Source organism: Oncorhynchus nerka, linkage group LG27 (assembly GCF_034236695.1).
Source record: "Oncorhynchus nerka isolate Pitt River linkage group LG27, Oner_Uvic_2.0, whole genome shotgun sequence".
In the NCBI taxonomy this organism is placed as follows: Eukaryota; Metazoa; Chordata; class Actinopteri; order Salmoniformes; family Salmonidae; genus Oncorhynchus; species Oncorhynchus nerka.
This window is the reverse complement of record NC_088422.1, coordinates 92,667,236-92,690,411: the sequence shown is the minus strand read 5'-3', so window position 1 is coordinate 92,690,411 and position 23,176 is coordinate 92,667,236. Positions and strand designations below refer to the sequence as shown.

Here is a 23,176-nt window from a genome sequence, read left to right as displayed (position 1 = left end):
CTGGGACAGATTCTAATCTGATCTGCTCTGTGTATTTAATAAAGACAGGGTTCTGTCAGCAATACCCTTAGAGTCCCACAGGAGGCTGCTGAGGGGAGGATGGCTCATAATAATGTATTGAATTGAGTTAATGGAATGGTATCAAACACATGGAAACCAGGTGTCTGATGTGTTCGATAACATTACATTTGTTCCATTCCAGCCATTACTATGAGCCTGTCACCCCCAATTAAGGTTCCGGCAGCCGCCTGTGCCTTAGATGTAACAAGCAATAACACAAACAGTTCATGACAAACAGCTATAATTAACACTCCTACACTTCTTATACCCTTTAAAGATGTTCCTTTTTAACAGCTTCTCAATTGTTGCTATGCAATGCCTGATTTCCCTAGTTACCACAAAACTTTGACCATTTCCATTTTCAGATTCATCTGCATAGATGGATACTTTGTTTATCAAACCGTGATCAGGTTCAACAAGCGATGCGAGGCCACAGAACCTCCCACTAATGGACTTAGCTTATCTGGAAACGTGTGTGGAGGAGTGGTGAGAATATGAGGAGTGAGTTATGTTTCTCTCTCCAGTACTGGAATGATTATTACCTGCAGTGGAATCAGTCTGAGTACCCTGGGGTGGCCAATGTGAGATTCCCTGATAGCCAAATCTGGAAGCCAGACATCCTGCTGTATAACAGGTTAGTACTATACCAGTAATCTTGGACCCCATAACCAATTCTTGCTCTATACAGCTGGCCAACTCCATTACTATTGCCTCTAATGTATTACCATGAGGTGGAAGCAGGACTTATATACAGTGCCTTGCGAAAGTATTCGGCCCCCTTGAACTTTGCGACCTTTTGCCACATTTCAGGCTTCAAACATAAAGATATAAAACTGTATTTTTTTGTGAAGAATCAACAACAAGTGGGACACAATCATGAAGTGGAACGACATTTATTGGATATTTCAAACTTTTTTAACAAATCAAAAACTGAAAAATTGCCCCTTTACTTTCAGTGCAGCAAACTCTCTCCAGAAGTTCAGTGAGGATCTCTGAATGATCCAATGTTGACCTAAATGACTAATGATGATAAATACAATCCACCTGTGTGTAATCAAGTCTCCGTATAAATGCACCTGCACTGTGATAGTCTCAGAGGTCCGTTAAAAGCGCAGAGAGCATCATGAAGAACAAGGAACACACCAGGCAGGTCCGAGATACTGTTGTGAAGAAGTTTAAAGCTGGATTTGGATACAAAAAGATTTCCCAACCTTTAAACATCCCAAGGAGCACTGTGCAAGCGATAATATTGAAATGGAAGGAGTATCAGACCACTGCAAATCTACCAAGACCTGGCCGTCCCTCTAAACTTTCAGCTCATACAAGGAGAAGACTGATCAGAGATGCAGCCAAGAGGCCCATGATCACTCTGGATGAACTGCAGAGATCTACAGCTGAGGTGGGAGACTCTGTCCATAGGACAACAATCAGTCGTATATTGCACAAATCTGGCCTTTATGGAAGAGTGGCAAGAAGAAAGCCATTTCTTAAAGATATCCATAAAAAGTGTTGTTTAAAGTTTGCCACAAGCCACCTGGGAGACACACTAAACATGTGGAAGAAGGTGCTCTGGTCAGATGAAACCAAAATTGAACTTTTTGGCAACAATGCAAAACGTTATGTTTGGCGTAAAAGCAACACAGCTCATCACCCTGAACACACCATCCCCACTGTCAAACATGGTGGTGGCAGCATCATGGTTTGGGCCTGCTTTTCTTCAGCAGGGACAGGGAAGATGGTTAAAATTGATGGGAAGATGGATGGAGCCAAATACAGGACCATTCTGGAAGAAAACCTGATGGAGTCTGCAAAAGACCTGAGACTGGGACGGAGATTTGTCTTCCAACAAGACAATGATCCAAAACATAAAGCAAAATCTACAATGGAATGGTTCAAAAATAAACATATCCAGGTGTTAGAATGGCCAAGTCAAAGTCCAGACCTGAATCCAATCGAGAATCTGTGGAAAGAACTGAAAACTGCTGTTCACAAATGCTCTCCATCCAACCTCACTGAGCTCGAGCTGTTTTGCAAGGAGGAATGGGAAAAGATTTCAGTCTCTCGATGTGCAAAACTGATAGAGACATACCCCAAGCGACTTACAGCTGTAATCACAGCAAAAGGTGGCGCTACAAAGTATTAACTTAAGGGGGCTGAATCATTTTGCACGCCCAATTTTTCAGTTTTTGATTTGTTAAAAAAGTTTGAAATATCCAATAAATGTCATTCCACTTCATGATTGTGTCCCACTTGTTGTTGATTCTTCACAAAAAATACAGTTTTATATCTTTATGTTTGAAGCCTGAAATGTGTCAAAAGGTCGCAAAGTTCAAGGGGGCCGAATACTTTCGCAAGGCACTGTAGTTTGTAAGACAGGTGTTGAGCTCATACCTCTTCTACATTAAATGCTTTTGAACATATTGCATATGACAGTGTTAATTTGAGGAAATAAACTATTTTCCTAACATTGGAAATGTACAATACACAGATTATAATAGCAGGAACTGCTTCTTTAGGAGCCAGCCTGATCTCGTGAGCTTACAGAATGATGTGCATTTTAAGTAAGGCTGGCCAGCAAGGCTATTCTTCACGCAAATAAAGTCAGAAAAAGCAAAAGAGTATTTCACCAAAAATGCAGAATTCCATATGCTATTGTATACCATTAACCCTCAAACTTTCTTCAAGGACAATCACAGTGAAGAAAATGTAAATAAATGTAAATAAAATGGTAACAGCAGAACCCCCTGCCTGTTTCCCCCTAATGCAGAAAACAACATTCTCGTCCCTATCTGTCACTGTTCTTCTGAACAAAGCCTTAGTTTCACCCCAGTCAATTACATTCCACTATGGTGGCTTTTTAATTTGCCTGTGGAACGGCAACTCTTTTAACTTGAGCTCACCTTTCTCCATTCCTATTGAAACCTTTGGGAGTTCAGTTGGAGGAGTGCATTATGTATTGCGAGAGACAGAGCTCTACACTGACTAGGCCATCTCTAGGGGAATGTAGCTGTTGCTATGCTGCAACAAAGGAACCATACTTCAGGTCTTCTATCACACGGTAACCTAGAAAATAATGAGGCAGGAATACTCATTTTGAAGGCAGGCATATCTTTTTAACTTTTTAACACCAGCTACAGTAATGGAATTGATACAGTACATTTTCTTTGCTATGTAATCCTTTGTGAGTAGTATGAATGGAGGTGGAGCTACATCCTGATTAACAGTCTGTGTTGCTCTAGTGATTTATAGCTGTATGATTCATGATCGTGGTTTTCACAGCTCAAGGTCATACTACCACACCAATAAAATACTGTTGTGTTGCAGTCTGCACATTAATGTAGTGGGTCCCAACCCTCTTCTAAGGGCCTGTCTGCACATTAAAATAGTGGTTGCCAACCCTCTTGTAAGGGCCTGTCTGCACATTAATGTAGTGGGTCCCAACCCTCTTGTAAGGGCCTGTCTGCACATTAATGTAGTGGGTCCCAACCCTCTTCTAAGGGCCTGCCTGCACATTAATGTAGTGGGTCCCAACCCTCTTCTAAGGGCCTGTCTGCACATTAATGTAATGGGTCCCAACCCTCTTCTATGGGCCTGTCTGCATATTAATATAGTGGTTGCCAACCCTCTTGTAAGGGCCTGCCTGCACATTAATGTAGTCGTCCCAACCCTCTTCTAAGGGCCTGCCTGCACATTAATGTAGTCGTTCCCAACACTCTTGTAAGGGCCTGCCAACCGCTCCAGTGCAAGCACACCTAATTCCACTAGTCAACCAATCAGAACACCTAATTCCACTAGTCAACCAATCAGCACACCTAATTCAACTAGTCAACCAATCAGCAAGGTAATCATTTGTTAAATCAGCTGTGCTACTGTAGTGTTGGAATGTAACTCGTATTTGGAATGGCTGGGCATCCCCAAGGAGCGGGTTTGGGAACGACTGCACTAATGCCCACTAACTGAACACATCCATGTTCTCCCATAGTGCCGACGAGAGATTTGATGCTACCTTCCATACCAATGTGTTGGTCAACTCCTCTGGGTCCTGCTCCTACTTGCCTCCAGGTAAGTATAGCTCAAGTACCATCCCTGGATATCCATATTCAATACCTTCCACATTAACTCTGTTTTCCCAAGTCAGTTCCACTGAACCATAAAAGCTCACCTTCTATGGTTTTGACCTGTTCAGTTGGCTCTGGTGTCTAAGCTAGATGCCCTCAATCTCACCCAAATTATCATGGAACCTACCAGGTACAACCCCAAATCCGTAAACACGGGCACCCTCATAGATATCATCCTGACCAACCTGCCCTCTAAATACACCTCTGCTATCTTCAACCAGGGTCTCAGCGATCACTGTCTCATTGCCTGCGTCCGTAATGGGTCCGCGGTCAAATGACCACCCCTCATCACTGTCAAACACTCCCTAAAACACTTCAGCGAGCAGGCCTTTCTAACCGACTTGGCCCGGGTATCCTGGAAGGATTTTGACCTCATCCTGTCAGTAGAGTAGATGCCTGGTTATTCTTTAAATGTGCTTTCCTCACCATCTTAAATAAGCATGCCCCATTCAAAAAATGTAGAACTAGGAAACAGATATAGCCCTTGGTTCACTCCAGACCTGACTACCCTTGACCAGCACCTGTGGCGTACTGCATTAGCATCGAATAGCCTCTGCGATGGGCAACTTTTCAGGGAAGTTAGTTTTCTATGGCTGGCCATGCTTTCCACCTGGCTACCTCTACCCTGGTCAACAGCTCTGCACCCCCCACAACAACTTGCCCAAGCCTCCCCTATTTCTCCTTCACCAAAATCCAGATAGCTGATGTTATGAAAGAGCTGCAAGATCTGGACCCCTACAAATCAGCTGGGCTAGACAATCTGGACCCTCTCTTTCTAAAATTATCCACCGCAATTGTTGCAAACCCTATTACTAGCCTGTTCAACCTCTCTTTTGTATCGTCTGAGATCCCCAAAGATTGGAAAGCTGCTGCGGTCATCCCCTCTTCAAAGGAGGTGACAATCTAGACCCAAACTGTTACAGACCTATATCTATCCTACCCTGCCTTTCTAAGGTCTTCAAAAGCCAAGTTAACAAACAAATCACTGGCCATTTCGAATCCCACCGTACCTTCTCCGCTATGCAATCTGGTTTCTGAGCTGGTCATGGGTGCACCTCAGCCACGCTCAAGGTCCTAAACGATATCATAACCTCCATCGATAAAAGACAATACTGTGCAGCCGTATTCATTGACCTGGCCAAGGCTTTCGACTCTGTCGGTCACCACATTCTTATCAGCAGACTCAACAGTCTTGGTTTCTCAAATGACTGCCTTTCCTGGTTCACCAACTACTTCTCAGACAGAGTTCAGTGTGTCAAATCGGAGGGCCTGTTATCCGGACCTCTTGCAGTCTCTATGGGGGTGCCACAGGGTTCAATTCTCGGGCCGACTCTCTTTTCTGTATACATCAATGATGTCGCTCTTATTACTGGTGATTCGCTGATCCACCTCTACGCAGATGACACCATTGTGTATACTTTTGGGCCTTCTTTGGACACTATGTTAACTAACCTCCAGACAAGCTTCAATGCCATACAACTTTCCTTCCGTGACCTCCAACTGCTCTTAAATGCAAGTAAAACTAAATGCATGCTCTTCAACCGATTGCTGCCCGCACCTGCCCACCCATCTAGCATCACTACTCTGGATGGTTCTGAATATGTGGACAATTACAAATGTCTAGGTGTCTGGTTAGACTGTAAACTCTCCTTCCAGTACCTCTACTTGCACATTCATCTTCTGCACATCTATCACTCCAGTGTTTAATTGCTAAATTATAATTATTTCGCCACTATGGCCTTACCTCCCTAATCTTACTTCATTTGCACACACTGAATATAGACTTTTCTATTGTGTTATTGACTGAACGTTTGTTTATTCCATGTGTAACTCTGTGTATTGTTTGTGTTGCACTGCTTTGCTTTATCTTGGCCAGGTCGCAGTTGTAAATGAGAACTTATTCTCAACTGGCCACCTGGTTAAATAAAGGGGAAACAAAAATACAATAAAATACACTTCCTCTAGGTACAGTGGTTGCGAAAGTACTCACCCCCCTTGGCATTTTTCCTAGTTTGTTGTCAGACAACCTGGAATTAAAATGGATTTTTGGGGGGTTTGTATCATTTGATTTACACAACATGCCTACCACTTTGAAGATTTGTTATTGTGAAAGAAACAAGAAATAAGACAAAAAAATTGAAAACCAGAGCGTGCATAACTATTCACCCCCCCAAAGTCAATACTTTATAGAGCCACCTTTTGCAGTAATTACAGCTGCAAGTCTCTTGGGGTATGTCTCTATAAGCTTGGCACATCTAGTCACTGGGATTTTTGCCCATTCTTCAAGGCAAAACTGCTCCAGCTCCTTCAAGTTGGATGGGTTCACCTGGTGTACAGCAAATCTTTAATTCATACCACAGATTCTCAATTAGATTGAGGTCTGGGATTTGACTAGGCCATTCCAAGACATTTAAATGTTTCCCCTTAAACCACTCAAGTGTTGCTTTAGCAGTATGCTTAGGGTCATTGTCCTGCTGGAATGTGAACCTCTATCCTAGTCTCAAATCTCTGGAAGACTAAAACAGGTTTTCCTCAAGAATTTCCCTGTATTTTGCGGCATCTGTCATCCCTTCAATTCTGACCAGTTTCCCAGTCCCTGCCAATGAAAAACATCCCCACAGCGTGATGCTGCCACCACCATGCTTCACTGTGGGGATTGTGTTCTCGGGGTGATGAGGTGTTGGGTTTGTGCCAGACATAGGGTTTTCCTTGATGGCCAAAATGCTACATTTTTAGTCTCACCTGACCAGAGTACTTTCTTCCATATGTTTGGAGAGTCTCCCACATGCCTAATGGTGAACACCAAACGTGTTTGCTTATTTTTTTATTTAAGCAATGGCTTTTTTCTGGCCACTCTTCCGTAAAGCCCAGCTCTGTGGAGTGTACGGTTTAAAGTAGTCCTACGGACAGAAAGTCCAATCTCCGCTGTGGAACTTTGCAGATCATTCAGGGTTATCTTTGGTCTCTTTGTTGCATCTCTGATTAATGCTCTCCTTGCCTGTTCTGTGAGTTTTGGTGGGTGGCCCACTCTTGGCAGGTTTGTTGTGGTGCCATAATCTTTCCATTGTTTAATAATGGATTTAATGGTGCTCCGTGGGATGTTCAACATTTCTGATATTTTTTATAACCCAACCCTGATCTGTACTTCTCCACAACTTTGTCCTTGACCAGTTTGGAGCTCCTTGGTCTTCATGGTGCCACTTTCTAGGTGGTGTCCCTTGCTTGGTGGTGTTGCAGACTCGGGTGCCTTTCAGAACAGTTGTATATATATATACTGAGATCATGTGACACTTAGATTGCACACAGGTGGACTTTATTTAACTAATTATGTGACTTCTGAAGGTAATTGGTTGCACCAGATCTTATTTAGGAGCTTCATAGCAAAGGGGGTGAATACATACGCACTCACCACTTTTTGAATTTATTTCATTCTTTTTTAAGTTTTTTTTTTTTCATTTCACTTCAGCAATTTGGACTATTTTGTGTATGTCCATTACATGAAATCCAAATAAAAATCCATTTAAATAACATGTGTTTGCAACAAAATAGGAAAAATGCCAAGGGGAGTGAATACTTTTGCAAGCCACTGTACATGTCCAGGACCAGCTTCCACTCCCCCAATCATAACCTTAACCATTAACTTCACTCTACTCCTGGAAAGAAAGTGTACCCAAGTGCGCTTTAGCCCAGCTTGAAGAAATGTATTGACCTGTTGAAGTATCCTGGGGTAAGGAATGATTTTTGGATTCACTCTACTCGTTTCAGTTACCTTGAGTTAATGTCAGGTTTCAGGGAAGATGACGCCACAGCGTGAGGCTAGTCTTGCTAAGACTATCTGACCTCCACTGCACAAGCCAAATGCACAGTCAGTCATTAGATCAATATCGTGGTAGGAAGGATGTTTTGGCTTTCAAAGCACTTTATTTATTGTTTCGTCCAACATCCCGGAACCATAATCCAATTTCATTTTTGATATCAGATGATTCTGAAAGCTCTACCACTATGTTCAATTGACCATCTGTTCTTTAAAGGGGCAATCTGCAATAGCTACATCCATGTTTGGACTGATGAAATAAATATATGTAACCATTGATTATTTAAGAATATAACTTATTAATGCCCAATGAGCTTAGTTCGACTGTGTTTTACAAACATTTTACTCCAATGTTTGTAAACAAACACTCTATAGCCTCGAAACATGGTTTAATCTAGAATTGTGATATCATGGCTGGTCACTCCTTGCATCTATAGCTCTGTATATTTCTCTGGCCCCATCCCTCAGCTTTTTAGCAAAGCAGTGGCAGGGGGTTTGCTTTGTTATCGTTTCAACTGCTGATTGCCACTTTTAAAGACATGTCCAGATATGACAATAAACCATTCTCAACATTTAACCCCGCGTGAGAAAGAAATGCAATTGATTTTGGTCGAGTGGGATTTTTATACAGTACTTATACTGTAAGTGAAATGAACCCCGTTAACCCAATCTAATATTTTGGGATATTTGATATCCGTACTAAGCAGATTTAGCACCATTCTGTCAGTTGAGAAATATTGCTTTGAAATACATGTCTTTGTATTATCACAAAATACACGACTTCAATGTTGCCCTGTTATTATCTGTCTATTTCTACACTTCTGGGGGCCTGAAATTGGTGCAGAATAATAATAGTAAGAAGAATTACAAAGAAGAAGACGAAGAAGATCATTAGAATGCTGTCTTTCATTCCAACCAATACAAGACCACTCCAGTTTTAGTCCCACTTCACTGCAGATTAAATCAATTTATTTGTTACTTTTCTAGCTTGTCCACGTTTCTTTTCCTCCCACCCAAGAGACCCGACAATCCTCCTGTAACTTCCCTTCAGTCATTCATGATGTATGTCATCATGACTGCGTCCCAAACAGCACCCTATTCCCTATGTAGTTCACATGCACTACTTTTGACTAAGCCTACATCACATGTAGGGAATAGGGTGCCATTCGAGACACAACCATAGTCCCTGAAGATATCAAAGAGAACAGTAGGTGGTAAAATCTCATAGAATTGCAACATTCTACCAAGGAGCTGTGGGTGTAAAAACACAATGTTAAAGGTCCGATTCAGAGGTTTTTATCTCTATCAAATCATTTCTGGGTAACAATTAAGTAACTTACTGTGATTTTTATCAATTAAACTGGTCAAAAAGAAACAAAAATGGCTTCTTGGCAAAGATTTCTCAAGTAAGAATTCAGTTAGGACTGTCTGGTAGTGGTCTGAGTGGGGAGGGGACAACTGAAAACTAGCTGTTATTGGCAAGAGAGGTTTGGAACTCTCTTTCTTATTGTTCTATTAACTGGTGATGTCACCAGGCAGGCCAAAACTCCATAACACCAAAACAGGCTGAAATGTATTTTTAAACAGCTCTTCTGAAAAAAACTCTGGGCATTCTCATCATTTTCACAATTTCACAGTATTATTCCAACCTCATAGTGTGGAAATATATATTTTTAAAAAGTAGAAATTCACGTTTTTGACTGCACTGGGCCTTTAAACTACCTTTTTAACTGTGGTTGGGTGAGAGGTAGATTTTTTTCAGTTGCTACAATCTTCAACACTGTCATTCTTATTTTGTCTTCTGACAACACAATAACTACAAGTATTTTTCAGTTTCTGTTTTACTTTGGCTGACAGTCTGATTCCCTAACAAACTAGTTTTATTAATTTAATTACTTTGTATCCATCGAGTGTTTCCTCCATTGCATTGATGTTCATTTGGGATGTGTTTAAAATGCATTCTACATTTTAATTCCACATCAGTGCTGCTTGGTTCATAAGATTGGCTCTGTTCATTCTGTAGAATAACATGCCTAGGAATGAGATTGGCTCTGTTCATTCTGTAGAATAACATGCCTAGGAATGAGATTGGCTCTGTTCATTCTGTAGAATACTATGTGTAGGAATGAGATTGGCTCTGTTCATTCTGTAGAATACTATGTGTAGGAATGAGATTGGCTCTGTTCATTCTATATAATAACATGTGTAGGAATGAGATTGGCTCTGTTCATTCTATATAATAACATGTGTAGGAATGAGATTGGCTCTGTTCATTCTATATAATAACATGTGTAGGAATGAGATTGGCTCTGTTCATTCTGTATAATAACATGTGTAGGAATGAGATTGGCTCTGTTCATTCTGTAGAATAACATGCCTAGGAATGAGATTGGCTCTGTTCATTCTGTAGAATAACATGCCTAGGAATGAGATTGGCTCTGTTCATTCTGTAGAATACTATGTGTAGGAATGAGATTGGCTCTGTTCATTCTGTAGAATACTATGTGTAGGAATGAGATTGGCTCTGTTCATTCTGTATAATAACATGCGCAGGATTGAGTTCACTCTGCTGGTTCACTCTGCTTTTGTCAGAGGTCTGGGAAGTGAGAAGATACTGTAGTGTAAGTGAAGTTTGACCAATCCCTTAATATGCTGTAGTGTAGGCAGAGCCGGTCCTGTCCTCCCTGGGGCCCTAAGCAACATTCTGCTAAGGGGCCCTCCTCCCTGACCCGTGAGAACATGTAAACCATTTACCATTGTCACACCTGACACTTCAGTGCTTCCAGTACAATCCTCCCTCCTTTAAAACAGTTTGCTCCATCTGTCGGTCTAAGAATAAGTAGACCTATACAGAACAGACTGAGGTATAAACAAGCCATATTTATTTAACATAATATTTTCTATAGAATCTTAAGATAAGTGTATATTAACATTAACATAAATAAGAAATGGTAGAAAATATAGAAAATAACAAAATATAACACTGAGCTTTGGCACTGCTGCCTGGTAATTAGTCGAGTCCTCACAATATTATACAATTAGCTTTGTCTATACAATGTAAACATAAGCCTATAGGCTATGGCTGCAGCTATGTGTCTTAAAATAGTAAAGTAAAACCTACAGTTGAAGTCGGAGGTTTACATACACTTAGGTTGGAGTCATTAAAACTCGTTTTTCAACCACTCCAAATTTTTTGGTAACAAAATATAGTTTTGGCAAGTCGGTTAAGACATCTACTTTGTGCATGACACAAGTAATCTTTCCAACAATTGTTTACAGACAGATTATTTCACATATAATTCAATGCATCACAATTCCAGTGGGTCAGAAGTTTACATACACTAAGTTGACTGTCTTTAAACAGCTTGGAAACTTCCAGAAAATTATGTCATGGCTTTAGAAGCTTCTGATAGACTATTTGACATAATTTGAGTCAATTGGAGTGGTACCTGTGGATGTATTTCAAGGCCTACCTTCAAACTCAGTGCCGCTTTGCTTGACATCATGGGAAAATCAAAAGAAATCAGCCAAGACCTCAGAAAAAATTGTAGACCTCCACAAGTCTGGTTCATCCTTGGGAGCAATTTCCAAACACCTGAAGGTACCACGTTCATCTGTACAAACAATAGTACGCAATTATAAACACCATGGGACCACGCAGCCGTCATACCATTCAGGAAGGAGCTGCATTCTGTCTCCTAGAGATGAACGTACTTTGGTGTGAAAAGTGCAAATCAATCCCAGAACAGCAGCAAAAGACCTTGTGAAGATGCTGGAGGAAACAGGGTTAAAAGTATCTATATCCACAGTAAAACAAGTCCTATTTCGACCTAACCTGAAAGGCCGCTCAGCAAGGAAGAAGCCACTGCTCCAAAACCGCCATAAAAAAGCCAGACTACGGTTTGCAACTGCACATGGGAACAAAGATCGTACTTTTTAGATAAATGTCTTCTGGTCTGATGAAACAAAAATGGCCATAATGGCCATAAAGACCATCGTTATGTTTGGAGGAAAAAGAGGGAGGCTTGCAAGCCAAAGAATACCATCCCAACCGTGAAGCACGGGGATGGCAGCATCATGTTGTGGGGGTGCTTTGCTGCAGGAGGGACTGGTGCACTTCACAAAATAGGTGGTATCATGAGGAGGGAAAATTATGTGGATATATTAAAGCAACATCTGAAGACATCTGTTAGGAAGTTAAAGCTTGGTCGCAAAGGGGTCTTCCAAATGGACAATGACCCCAAGCATACTTCCAAAGTTGGCCCATCCAAAGGAATTGGCCAAAATTCACCCAACTAATTGTGGGAAGCTTGTGGAAGGCTACCTGAAACGTTTGACCCAAGTTAAACAATGCTACCAAATACTAATTGAGTGTATGTAAACTTCTGACCCACTGAGAATGTGATGAAAGAAATAAGAGCTGAAATAAATCATTCTCTCTACTATGATTCTTACATTTCACATTCTTAAGACAAAATGGTGATCCTAACTGACCTAAAATAGGGAATTTTTACTAGGATTAAATGTCAGGAACTGTGAAAAATGTTATGTATTTGGTGTATGTAAACCTCCGACTTCAACTGTATACAGCTATGTGATTAACTTTGGTTCCCTCTACAGCCTGGGCATTTTCAGCATCAGCATGGGCACCAGTCTGTCTGGGCACCAGTCTGTCTGGGCATCAGTCTGTCTGGGCATCAGTCTGTCTGGACACCAGTCTGTCTGGGCACCAGTCTGTCTGGGCACCAGTCTGTCTGGGCACCAGTCTGTCTGGACACCAGTCTGTCTGGGCACCAGTCTGTCTGGGACACCAGTCTGTCTGGGCACCAGTCTGTCTGGACACCAGTCTGTCTGGGCACCAGTCTGTCTGGACACCAGTCTGTCTGGGCACCAGTCTGTCTGGGCACCAGTCTGTCTGGACACCAGTCTGTCTGGGCACCAGTCTGTCTGGACACCAGTCTGTCTGGGCACCAGTCTGTCTGGACACCAGTCTGTCTGGGCACCAGTCTGTCTGGACACCAGTCGGTCTGGACACCAGTCGGTCTGGACTCCAGTCTGTCTGGGCACCAGTCTGTCTGGACACCAGTCTGTCTGGAAGAAATTGAGAAAGTATCTCACATAGTTACGCAGTTATTTACATAAATGCACATCTGCTATACAATCTTAAATGTTAGTAAGTGTGTAAACATTTTAATGTTTTAATTAAAATCTTACCATCAAAATATTCCTCTTCTGCACTTTCTTGAGGCAAAATCATCAATGATGTCATCATAGGACATGATTTATACTCATGATGGCCAGACGTTCCTGTGACATGAAAGACCTCAGGTAGCTTTTGATTTTTCATTTTGAAAAGGTTAGGATAGAGTTCCTCCAGGTTGTTCTCACAGAGAAAGAAAAGCAGCTCAAAGGCAGTCATCTTGTCTGATGGTAGATCAGGTACATTCTGAATCTCATGTGCCAGATCCGTTCCACTGATGTCACAGTCATCTCTGAAGGTTAGAGTGTTTTTAACTTCCATGCAGTGAGCCTTTAAAGATTCACTTGGACATCTGAGAGGCAGTGCTGAAGTTCAGCAGCACTCCATATTTGGTTTTCACCTGGTTCACCTGAGTGTTTCAAACCTCTCATCCATGGATGTCACAGCAGAGTCGACCACAATGTTGAAGTAGTTGACATCAAGGTTTTTCAGTGCATCAGTCCCTGGTTCATCAGGGGCCTCATAGCTGAAATGTCTCTTGCTGTTTCCCAGTCTCTTCTCTTTCAGAACAGCCTCCACATTCATTTCTTCACAAATGCTTTTGGCTGTTGTCTGGGCCTCAGAGAATCCAGTTTCCCAGTATGTAGTGAGGGAGGCCTTTGCATTTGAGATTAAATTTACTGTGATCTCCAACTGCATTGAGGCGGATTGGAGGAGCTTGTTCACCTTGTTTGTCATTGTCAGTATCTCACACCATACGACACAACAAATCAAGAAGCGGTAGGACCCAACTTCCTCTGGAAGTGCTCGTGCCTCCACAGGATCGTTGATCGTCTGTCTGGCTTCCAGTAATGCCTCCCGAATCTCAGAAGCCCGATACCTGATTGCATGAACACTTTGGAGCCGACTCTCCCAGTGTCACTCCATGACTTCACCGTTATGTTCACGTGTTTCTTCAAAACACTCCATCTTTGTGTGCCCGCTGAAAAGAAGGTGAAGATCTTTCACTAATGCCCAACAAACCCAACTGCATCTTTTGAAGATTTGGCAGCATCTGCAATGACAAGGTTTAGAGTATGTGCTCCACATGGGATGAACACGGCTCTGGGATTTTTTTTTGCAGTCTGGCTTTACTCCTTGGTGCTTGGCCTTTCTTGTTGGTCTCATTATCATAAGCTCGCCCTCTGCAATCTTCAAATGGAATCTTGAGCTCGTTCAGCTTATCTAAGATGACAGTGGACAGATTCAAGCCTGTTGTAAGCTCAACATTCACAAAGCCGAGGAAGTGATCCTTGAGCTCTGGCTTTCCCTTTAAAGCCACGCTTCTCAGAATAATGGACATTTGCTCCTGGTGACTAATGTCAGGTGTACAGACCAAGATAATGGAGATGTACTTTGAGTCTCTTACTTGAGTCACTATTGCTTCCAGAATCGTGTCACTCACAGTCTGTATCATCTCATTCTGTGTGCGCTTCCCAAGGTAATGAGCATGTGTCTCTCCATCTTTAATTTTGTTGAGATGATTTTCCATAACAGGGTCAAATTTAGCCAGTAATTCAACCTATTTTAGGAAGTTTCCATTATCTGGTTGGAAGAGTTTGTCTGATGAACCCCTGAGAATGCTAGGTTTATTTCAGCCAGAGACTGGGTGATACTTATTAAACATGTAAGGACATCCCATAATATCTTTCTTTCAGCCTCCAAAACTGTCATTTGTATCTGGTCAAGAGTCTGTCCCCGACTTAGGCGCAGATCAAGTTCTCTCCACTGGGTCTGTCATAGTATTTGCTGAAGCTGGCTGTACTGGGTCTGTGTTAGTATTTGCTGAAGCTGGCTGTACTGGGTCTGTGTTAGTACTTGCTGAAGCTGGCTGTACTGGGTCTGTGTTAGTATTTGCTGAAGCTGGCTGTACTGGGTCTGTGTTAGTATTTGCTGAAGCTGCCTGTACTGGGTCTGTGTTAGTATTTGCTGAAGCTGGCTGTACTGGGTCTGTGTTAGTATTTGCTGAAGCTGGCTGTACTGGGTCTGTGTTAGTACTTGCTGAAGCTGCCTGTACTGGGTCTGTGTTAGTACTTGCTGAAGCTGGCTGTACTGGGTCTGTGTTAGTATTTGCTGAAGCTGGCTGTACTGGGTCTGTGTTAGTATTTGCTGAAGCTGGCTGTACTGGGTCTGTGTTAGCACAGAGGTTGCTGCTGGAAAGCGCAAGTTTAATTTTGTCTTCCTTGTTCCTTGTTCTTCATGATGCTCTCTGCGCTTTTAACGGCCCTCTGAGACTATCACAGTGCAGGTGCATTTATACGGAGACTTGATTACACACAGGTGGATTGTATTTATCATCATTAGTCATTTAGGTCAACATTGGATCATTCAGAGATCCTCACTGAACTTCTGGAGAGAGTTTGCTGCACTGAAAGTAAAGGGGCTGAATAATTTTGCACGCCCAATTTTTCAGTTTTTGATTTGTTAAAAAAGTTTGAAATATCCAATAAATGTCGTTCCACTTCATGATTGTGTCCCACTTGTTGTTGATTCTTCACAAAAAAATACACTTTTATATCTTTATGTTTGAAGCCTGAAATGTGGCAAAAGGTTGCAAAGTTCAAGGGGGCCGAATACTTTCACAAGGCACTGTATAGGGCCGCCCTGCTCTGAGTGTAGGTTCTGTCTGCCCAAGACCCTTAACATACTGTAGTGTAGGTGCTGTTTGACCAAGCCCTTAATATACTGTAGTATAGGTGCTGTCTGACCAAGCCGTTAATATATTGTAGTGTAGGTGCTGTCTGACCAAGCCCCTTAATATACTGTAGAGTAGGTGCTGTCTGACCAAGCACCTTAATATACTGTAGAGTAGGTGCTGTCTGACCAAGCCCTTACTGAACCAGAACTATCAAGACACACAGCTTCAAAAGAGCCATCCAAAAGACGCTGTCTTATCAACTCCGCTCCTCGGATACACACACACACACACACACACACACACACACACGCACACAGAGAGAGAGAGACAGACACGTGTGTTTACCATGTGAGTACGTCCTCAACCTGTCAGTGTGGGTGATTACTGTTCTGTTCCCTCTTACTTTTCCCTTACTGTAAGACAACACTGGGTCTATGTACCTCAGCATCCAAATATATGGCTGGAAATAGCTCATTACTAGATTTCCTCTGAATTGATAGTGGCAAATTGCTTCCTAACTTTTCAAAATGAACACTTGTTCAATCAGACAAACCATTATGGCACAAAGCTTTATCAATGCTTTACTGCACAAGAAAGTCATCGGGTAAGACCACAATGATTGAGCAGTATGAGTGAAGAGGCAGGCAGAAGCGGTGTAGAGAAGATCAGTGTTCAGAACCAAATGACATTTTGGGGCGTTTGTCTTCGTGGGCCGGCCTCCATTGCATGTAAATGGAAAACCATTTTGCACTGCCTTCTCTTTTATGGCCTTTGTCTCCCGCCAGAGAGTTGTTTTCTCATCCTCTAATAGTTTTCTTTAATAAAGATGAAGATGTTTTATGCCTGTCTTTCTCATGATAGATTACTGGGCACTCATCCCTATTTCTCTGATTTGAGTTCTCTGTTGTGGTGTATAGGACTGTCTTTACTGTTGTTGTGGTGTATGGGACTGTCTTTACTGTTGTTGTGGTGTATAGGACTGTCTTTACTGCTGTTGTGGTGTATAGGACTGTCTTTACTGTTGTTGTGGTGTATAGGACTGTCTTTACTGTTGTTGTGGTGTATAGGACTGTCTTTACTGTTGTTGTGGTGTATAGGACTGTCTTTACTGTTGTTGTGGTGTATAGGACTGTTGTTGTGGTCTATAGGACTGTTGTTTACTGTTGTTGTGGTGTATAGGACTGTTGTTGTGGTGTATAGGACTGTTGTTGTGGTCTATAGGACTGTATAGGACTGTTGTTTACTGTTGTTGTGGTGTATAGGACTGTTGGTGTGGTGTATAGGACTGTTGTTTACTGTTGTTGTGGTGTATAGGACTGTTGTTGTGGTATATAGGACTGTTGTTGTGGTATATAGGACTGTTGTTGTGGTATATAGGACTGTTGTTGTGGTGTATAGGACTGTCTTTACTGTTGTTGTGGTGTATAGGACTGTTGGTGTGGTGTATAGGACTGTTGTTTACTGTTGTTGTGGTGTATAGGACTGTTGTGGTGGTATATAGGACTGTTGTTGTGGTATATAGGACTGTTGTTGTGGTGTATAGGGCTGTTGTTTACTGTTGTGGTGTATAGACTGTTGTTGTGGTGTATAGGACTGTTGTTTACTGTTGTGGTGTATAGACTGCTGTGGTGTATAGGACTGTTGATGTGGTTTATAGGACTGTTTACTGTTGTTGTGGTGTATAGGACTGTTGTGGTGTATAGGCCTGTTGTTGTGGTGTATAGGACTGTCTTTACTGTTGTTGTGGTGTATATGACTGTTGTTGTGGTGTATAGGACTGTTGTTGTGGTGTATAGGACTGTCTTTACTGTTGTTGTGGTGTATAGGACTGTCTTTACTGTTGTTGTGGTGTATAGGACTGTTGTTGTGGTGTATAGGACTGTCTTTACTGTTGTTGTGGTGTATCGGACTGTTGTGGTGTATAGGATTGTCTTTCATATCTTTATACCCTCTGAAAATGATCTCTCTCTCTCTCTCTCTCTCTCTCTCTCTCTCTCTCTCTCTCTCTCTCTCTCTCTTCATGTTCCAACACAGGCATCTTCAAGAGCACCTGCTACATCGACGTGCGCTGGTTTCCCTTTGATCTCCAGAGGTGTGACCTGAAATTTGGCTCTTGGACCTATGGGGGCTGGTCTCTGGACCTACAGATGATCGAGGCAGATATCACAGGTTACATCCCCAACGGAGAGTGGGACCTAGTGGGTAAGAGTTAGTGGCTGGCCAGTATTGGACAAGATATTGTCACCACAAAACCTGGGTTCTGATGGCAAGGTTGTTTGGAAGACTGTGCTGCCAGTCCTGTATGGGCCATATACCAGTATTCTTCTTACAGTATCTGTTTTGGATAAAAGTCTCTAAATTACAATATTACATAAAATGATTACAATAACTGTTTTGAACAAGCATGGAAGTTTGGGATCACAAATATACCCAGACTATATATAAAAAAAAAAAAAATTAGTTTAACTTTCAAACTCGATGGTCAAACTATAAAAGCTAGATCCTGTATGTATGATTGATCACATTTAAATAAATAGGAGAATTCATTTTAAAGGCTTTTCCTCAGCAGTACAGATCTTTAGTGAAATTGGCTAATACGGAATCCCTGGCAAATTGACTAATCTGTTTACAAGAGAGGGGTTCTAATGAAATGCCATCCCAGTGCTGAATATAGTTTTTCTTGCATGTTGGACTGTTTATTAAAAAAATGGCAGACACTATTACTGTAATGGGGAACTGATGAAAACTAACAGGACTATTTGATTCAGGGTCAAACTCCCAACACCTTTAACTTACAAAAGTTTCCTTATTGTGAAACACCATTAATTTGCCTGGGGGGAAAAATACATCCATTACTGCAAATCATCACAACCCAAATTGAGTCCTCAAACTGTAATTGACTTCCTATATTGTTGTCTTCCTGGTGTATGATACAGAGGTGCCGGGGCGCAGAAACGAGCGCTTCTACGACTGTTGCAAGGAGCCTTACCCTGATGTAACCTTTACCGTGGTGATGCGTAGACGTACCCTCTACTATGGCCTCAACCTCCTCATCCCATGTGTTCTCATCTCCACCTTGGCCCTGCTTGTCTTCCTACTGCCTGCAGACTCTGGGGAGAAGATATCACTGGGTCAGCTACGTGGGTTGGTGGGTGGGTGGGTGGGAGGGTGGGTAGGTGGTTGGGTGGTTGGGTGGGTGGGTGGGTGGGTGGGTGGATGGGTGGGTGGATGGATGGATGGATGGATGGATGGATGGATGGATGGATGGATGGATGGATGGATGGATGGATGGATGGATGGATGGATGGATGGATGGATGGATGGATGGATGGATGGATGGATGGATGGATGGATGGATGGTTGGGTGGATGGATGGATGGTTGGGTGGAGTACTACTATTGGACATTAAACATAAATAGGTTATTAAATCAACAACTGTAACTAGGGGTGTGGGGTTGTCATCTAAGGAGTTCTCATTGTGATAAATTCTAAAATGAAAGTACAAACATCATGATATTCATTGATGTCAATGGGAGATTTGTGTGGCAATTAAACATATATTTCAATCTAGGATCAACCCAGCTTGGGGCAATCTAGCTTGGGGCGGCAGGGTAGCCTAGTGGTTAGAGCATTGGACTAGTAACTGAAAGTTTGCACGTTTAAATCCCCGAGCTGACAAGGTACAAATCTGTTGTTCTGCCCCTGAACAGGCAGTTAACCCACTGTTCCTAGCCCGTCATTGAAAATAAGAATTTGTTCTTAACTGACTTGTTAAATTAAAATTAAATTAAAACCTACATGCCAGGCAAGACACCCTATACTTCTCATAAGGTAATACACTAATTATTATTTTGAGTTTATAACTCAGTATTCACTCAATCCTCACTGAGGGAAACCAGCCACTGGAAAAATATTCATGAAAAGCTCCAGCAGTTGGTCATCAAGCAAATTCTTATTCACCTTTCAGAAGTCAGGCTTCAGTCTCCAGCTTACTCTGATTTATCATTCAGTGCTAAGAGAATCATATTGAAAATCCTATTTCCATCGCTCAGAACCTGGCTGAGTGCTGACTGTTGGCTTCGAGCTGCATAAGGCATCAAGGCATGCCGGGCGATTTATGTATGTCTACACGTCTCGTTGGAAAGATTAGGAGCCTGCAATGGAGAAGGTTTCCTTAATTAACCCAGTGTTTCTCCAAAAGAGCTGTGTGTGTGTGTGTGTGGCAGCTGTTTGAGTGTCTAGAGGGATGATGGGGAAAGCAGGAAATGTGTTTGATGTAGTCAGTCAAACTTCAAAGGAATAAAAAAACATCTTGCTGTAATGTATATGATTTAATGCTGCCATGTTGTTTTTAGTCCAGTATTTACACACTATGCAACATGAAAGATTTATGAATCAAACTTAGTTGAAAGTGTGACCATCACAAAACACCATCTGCCTTTATGATCAAGACTTACTGTATCAACCAACCAACACCATTATCTGTCAGCCTTTTTAGAAGTGATCAATGCACAACGGAAGATGTATTCAGCTTCAGTTCCTACTGAGGAGACTGTCATGGCTGACTTGAACAGAGACAGGGACTGTTGATCAGGGGAAAGAGAGACATGAATATCCAGGCAGGGTCAACACTGCTGTTGTCTTTATGGTCCTTGGGGGTGCAGTGAACACACCTGCCAACATGAACTTGTGTCTCAAATGGAACCCTATTCCCTTTAGAGTGCACAACTATTGAACCCTATTCCCTTTATAGTGCACTACTATTGAACCCTATTTCCTTTATAGTGCACTACTATTGAACCCTATTCCCTTTATAGTGCACTACTATTGAACCCTATTCCCTTTATAGTGCACTACTATTGAACCCTATTTCCTTTATAGTGCACTACTATTGAACCCTATTCCCTTTACAGTGCACTACTATTGAACCCTATTCCCTTTATAGTGCACTACTATTGAACCCTATTCCCTTTATAGTGCACAACTTTTGAACCCTATTTCCTTTATAGTGCACTACTATTGAACACTATTCCCTTTATAGTGCACAACTTTTGAACCCTATTTCCTTTATAGTGCACTACTATTGAACCCTATTTCCTTTATAGTGCACTACTATTGAACCCTATTCCCTTTATAGTGCACTACTATTGAACCCTATTCCCTTTATAGTGCACTACTATTGAACCCTATTCCCTTTATAGTGCACTACTATTGAACACTATTCCCTTTATAGTGCACTACTATTGAACCCTATTCCCTTTATAGTGCACTACTATTGAACCCTATTCCCTTTATAGTGCACTACTATTGAACCCTATTCCCTTTATAGTGCACTACTATTGAACACTATTCCCTTTATAGTGCACTACTATTGAACCCTATTCCCTTAATGGTGCACTACTTTTGACCAGAGCCCTATGGGTGAAAGGGTTCCATTTGGGACATCCCTGACAGTGAGTCACAGGTCAAGCCTCTACGATCAATAGCTGTCGGAAATTAAATCAGCGAGCTGTCTTCTCAGTTGAAGTCTTATTTTAGACATACCTGGCTGATGTTTTTTTATTTAGCGAGGAGAATTGTGCTTCAATCTGAGAACGCATCGAGTGAGTCACGGCCGTTAATAATTATATTTCCACTGTCTTTAGTTTTTAAGTCTTATTTGGTTTACTTTCTTAGTTTAGCCATGCTCAGACTCTGGGCGGATTAGATAGAGATATTTTCAACATTTCCCTTTTGTAATGTGCCAATTGATAACCTATATGCCATTCAGCAGATGCTTTCATCCAAAGCGATTTACAGTCATGCGTACATAGATTGTTTACGTATGGGTGGTGCCGAGAATCAAACCCAATATCCTTGCGTTGCAAGCGCCATGCTCTACCAACTGAGCTGCAGAGGACCTACTTAGGATATATTGCTACTATTTGTCTAAGATTTAAATAATTTAGCTACCAACACCTTACTTACTGAGTTGTTACCTGGCTGGCAGTTTGTTACCTGGCTGGCAGTTTGTTACCTGGCTGACAGTTTGTTACCTGGCTGGTAGTTTGTTACCTGGCTGACAGTTTGTTACCTGGCTGGCAGTTTGTTACCTGGCTGACAGTTTGTTACCTGGCTGACAGTTTGTTACCTGGCTGGCAGTTTGTTACCTGGCTGACAGTTTGTTACCTGGCTGGCAGTTTGTTACCTGGCTGGCAGTTTGTTACCTGGCTGGTAGTTTGTTACCTGGCTGACAGTTTGTTACCTGGCTGGCAGTTTGTTACCTGGCTGGTAGTTTGTTACCTGGCTGGCAGTTTGTTACCTGGCTGACAGTTTGTTACCTGGCTGGCAGTTTGTTACCTGGCTGACAGTTTGTTACCTGGCTGGTAGTTTGTTACCTGGCTGGCAGTTTGTTACCTGGCTGACAGTTTGTTACCTGGCTGGTAGTTTGTTACCTGGCTGACAGTTTGTTACCTGGCTGGCAGTTTGTTACCTGGCTGACAGTTTGTTACCTGGCTGACAGTTTGTTACCTAGCTGACAGTTTGTTACCTGGCTGGCAGTTTGTTACCTGGCTGACAGTTTGTTACCTGGCTGGCAGTTTGTTACCTGGCTGAAAGTTTGTTACCTGGCTGGCAGTTTGTTACCTGGCTGGTAGTTTGTTACCTGGCTGACAGTTTGTTACCTGGCTGGCAGTTTGTCACCTGGCTGGCAGTTTGTTACCTGGCTGACAGTTTGTTACCTGACTGACAGTTTGTTACCTGGCTGACAGTTTGTTACCTGGCTGGCAGTTTGTTACCTGGCTGGCAGTTTGTTACCTGGCTGACAGTTTGTTACCTGGCTGGTAGTTTGTTACCTGGCTGGCAGTTTGTTACCTGGCTGGCAGTTTGTTACCTGGCTGGCAGTTTGTTACCTGGCTGACAGTTTGTTACCTGGCTGGCAGTTTGTTACCTGGCTGGCAGTTTGTTACCTGGCTGACAGTTTGTTACCTGGCTGGTAGTTTGTTACCTGGCTGACAGTTTGTTACCTGGCTGACAGTTTGTTACCTGGCTGGTAGTTTGTTACCTGGCTGGTAGTTTGTTACCTGGCTGGCAGTTTGTTACCTGGCTGGTAGTTTGTTACCTGGCTGACAGTTTGTTACCTGGCTGGCAGTTTGTTACCTGGCTGACAGTTTGTTACCTGGCTGGTAGTTTGTTACCTGGCTGGCAGTTTGTTACCTGGCTGGCAGTTTGTTACCTGGCTGACAGTTTGTTACCTGGCTGGCAGTTTGTTACCTGGCTGACAGTTTGTTACCTGGCTGACAGTTTGTTACCTGGCTGGCAGTTTGTTA

General features: G+C 42.3%; 1 protein-coding gene across 1 annotated transcript in view; it reads left to right on the top strand.

Annotated features, from left to right (window-relative positions):
* The window catches only part of LOC115117783 (neuronal acetylcholine receptor subunit alpha-7-like), a 52,082-nt gene that overhangs the window by 24,949 nt on the left and 3,957 nt on the right, over positions 1-23,176 (top strand). The window contains exons 4-7 of the mRNA XM_065012328.1: positions 585-694; positions 4,043-4,122; positions 17,904-18,071; positions 18,806-19,000. Of these exons, the coding sequence (XP_064868400.1) occupies positions 585-694; positions 4,043-4,122; positions 17,904-18,071; positions 18,806-19,000 (553 nt within the window). The remainder of the gene's footprint in view (positions 1-584; positions 695-4,042; positions 4,123-17,903; positions 18,072-18,805; positions 19,001-23,176) is intronic.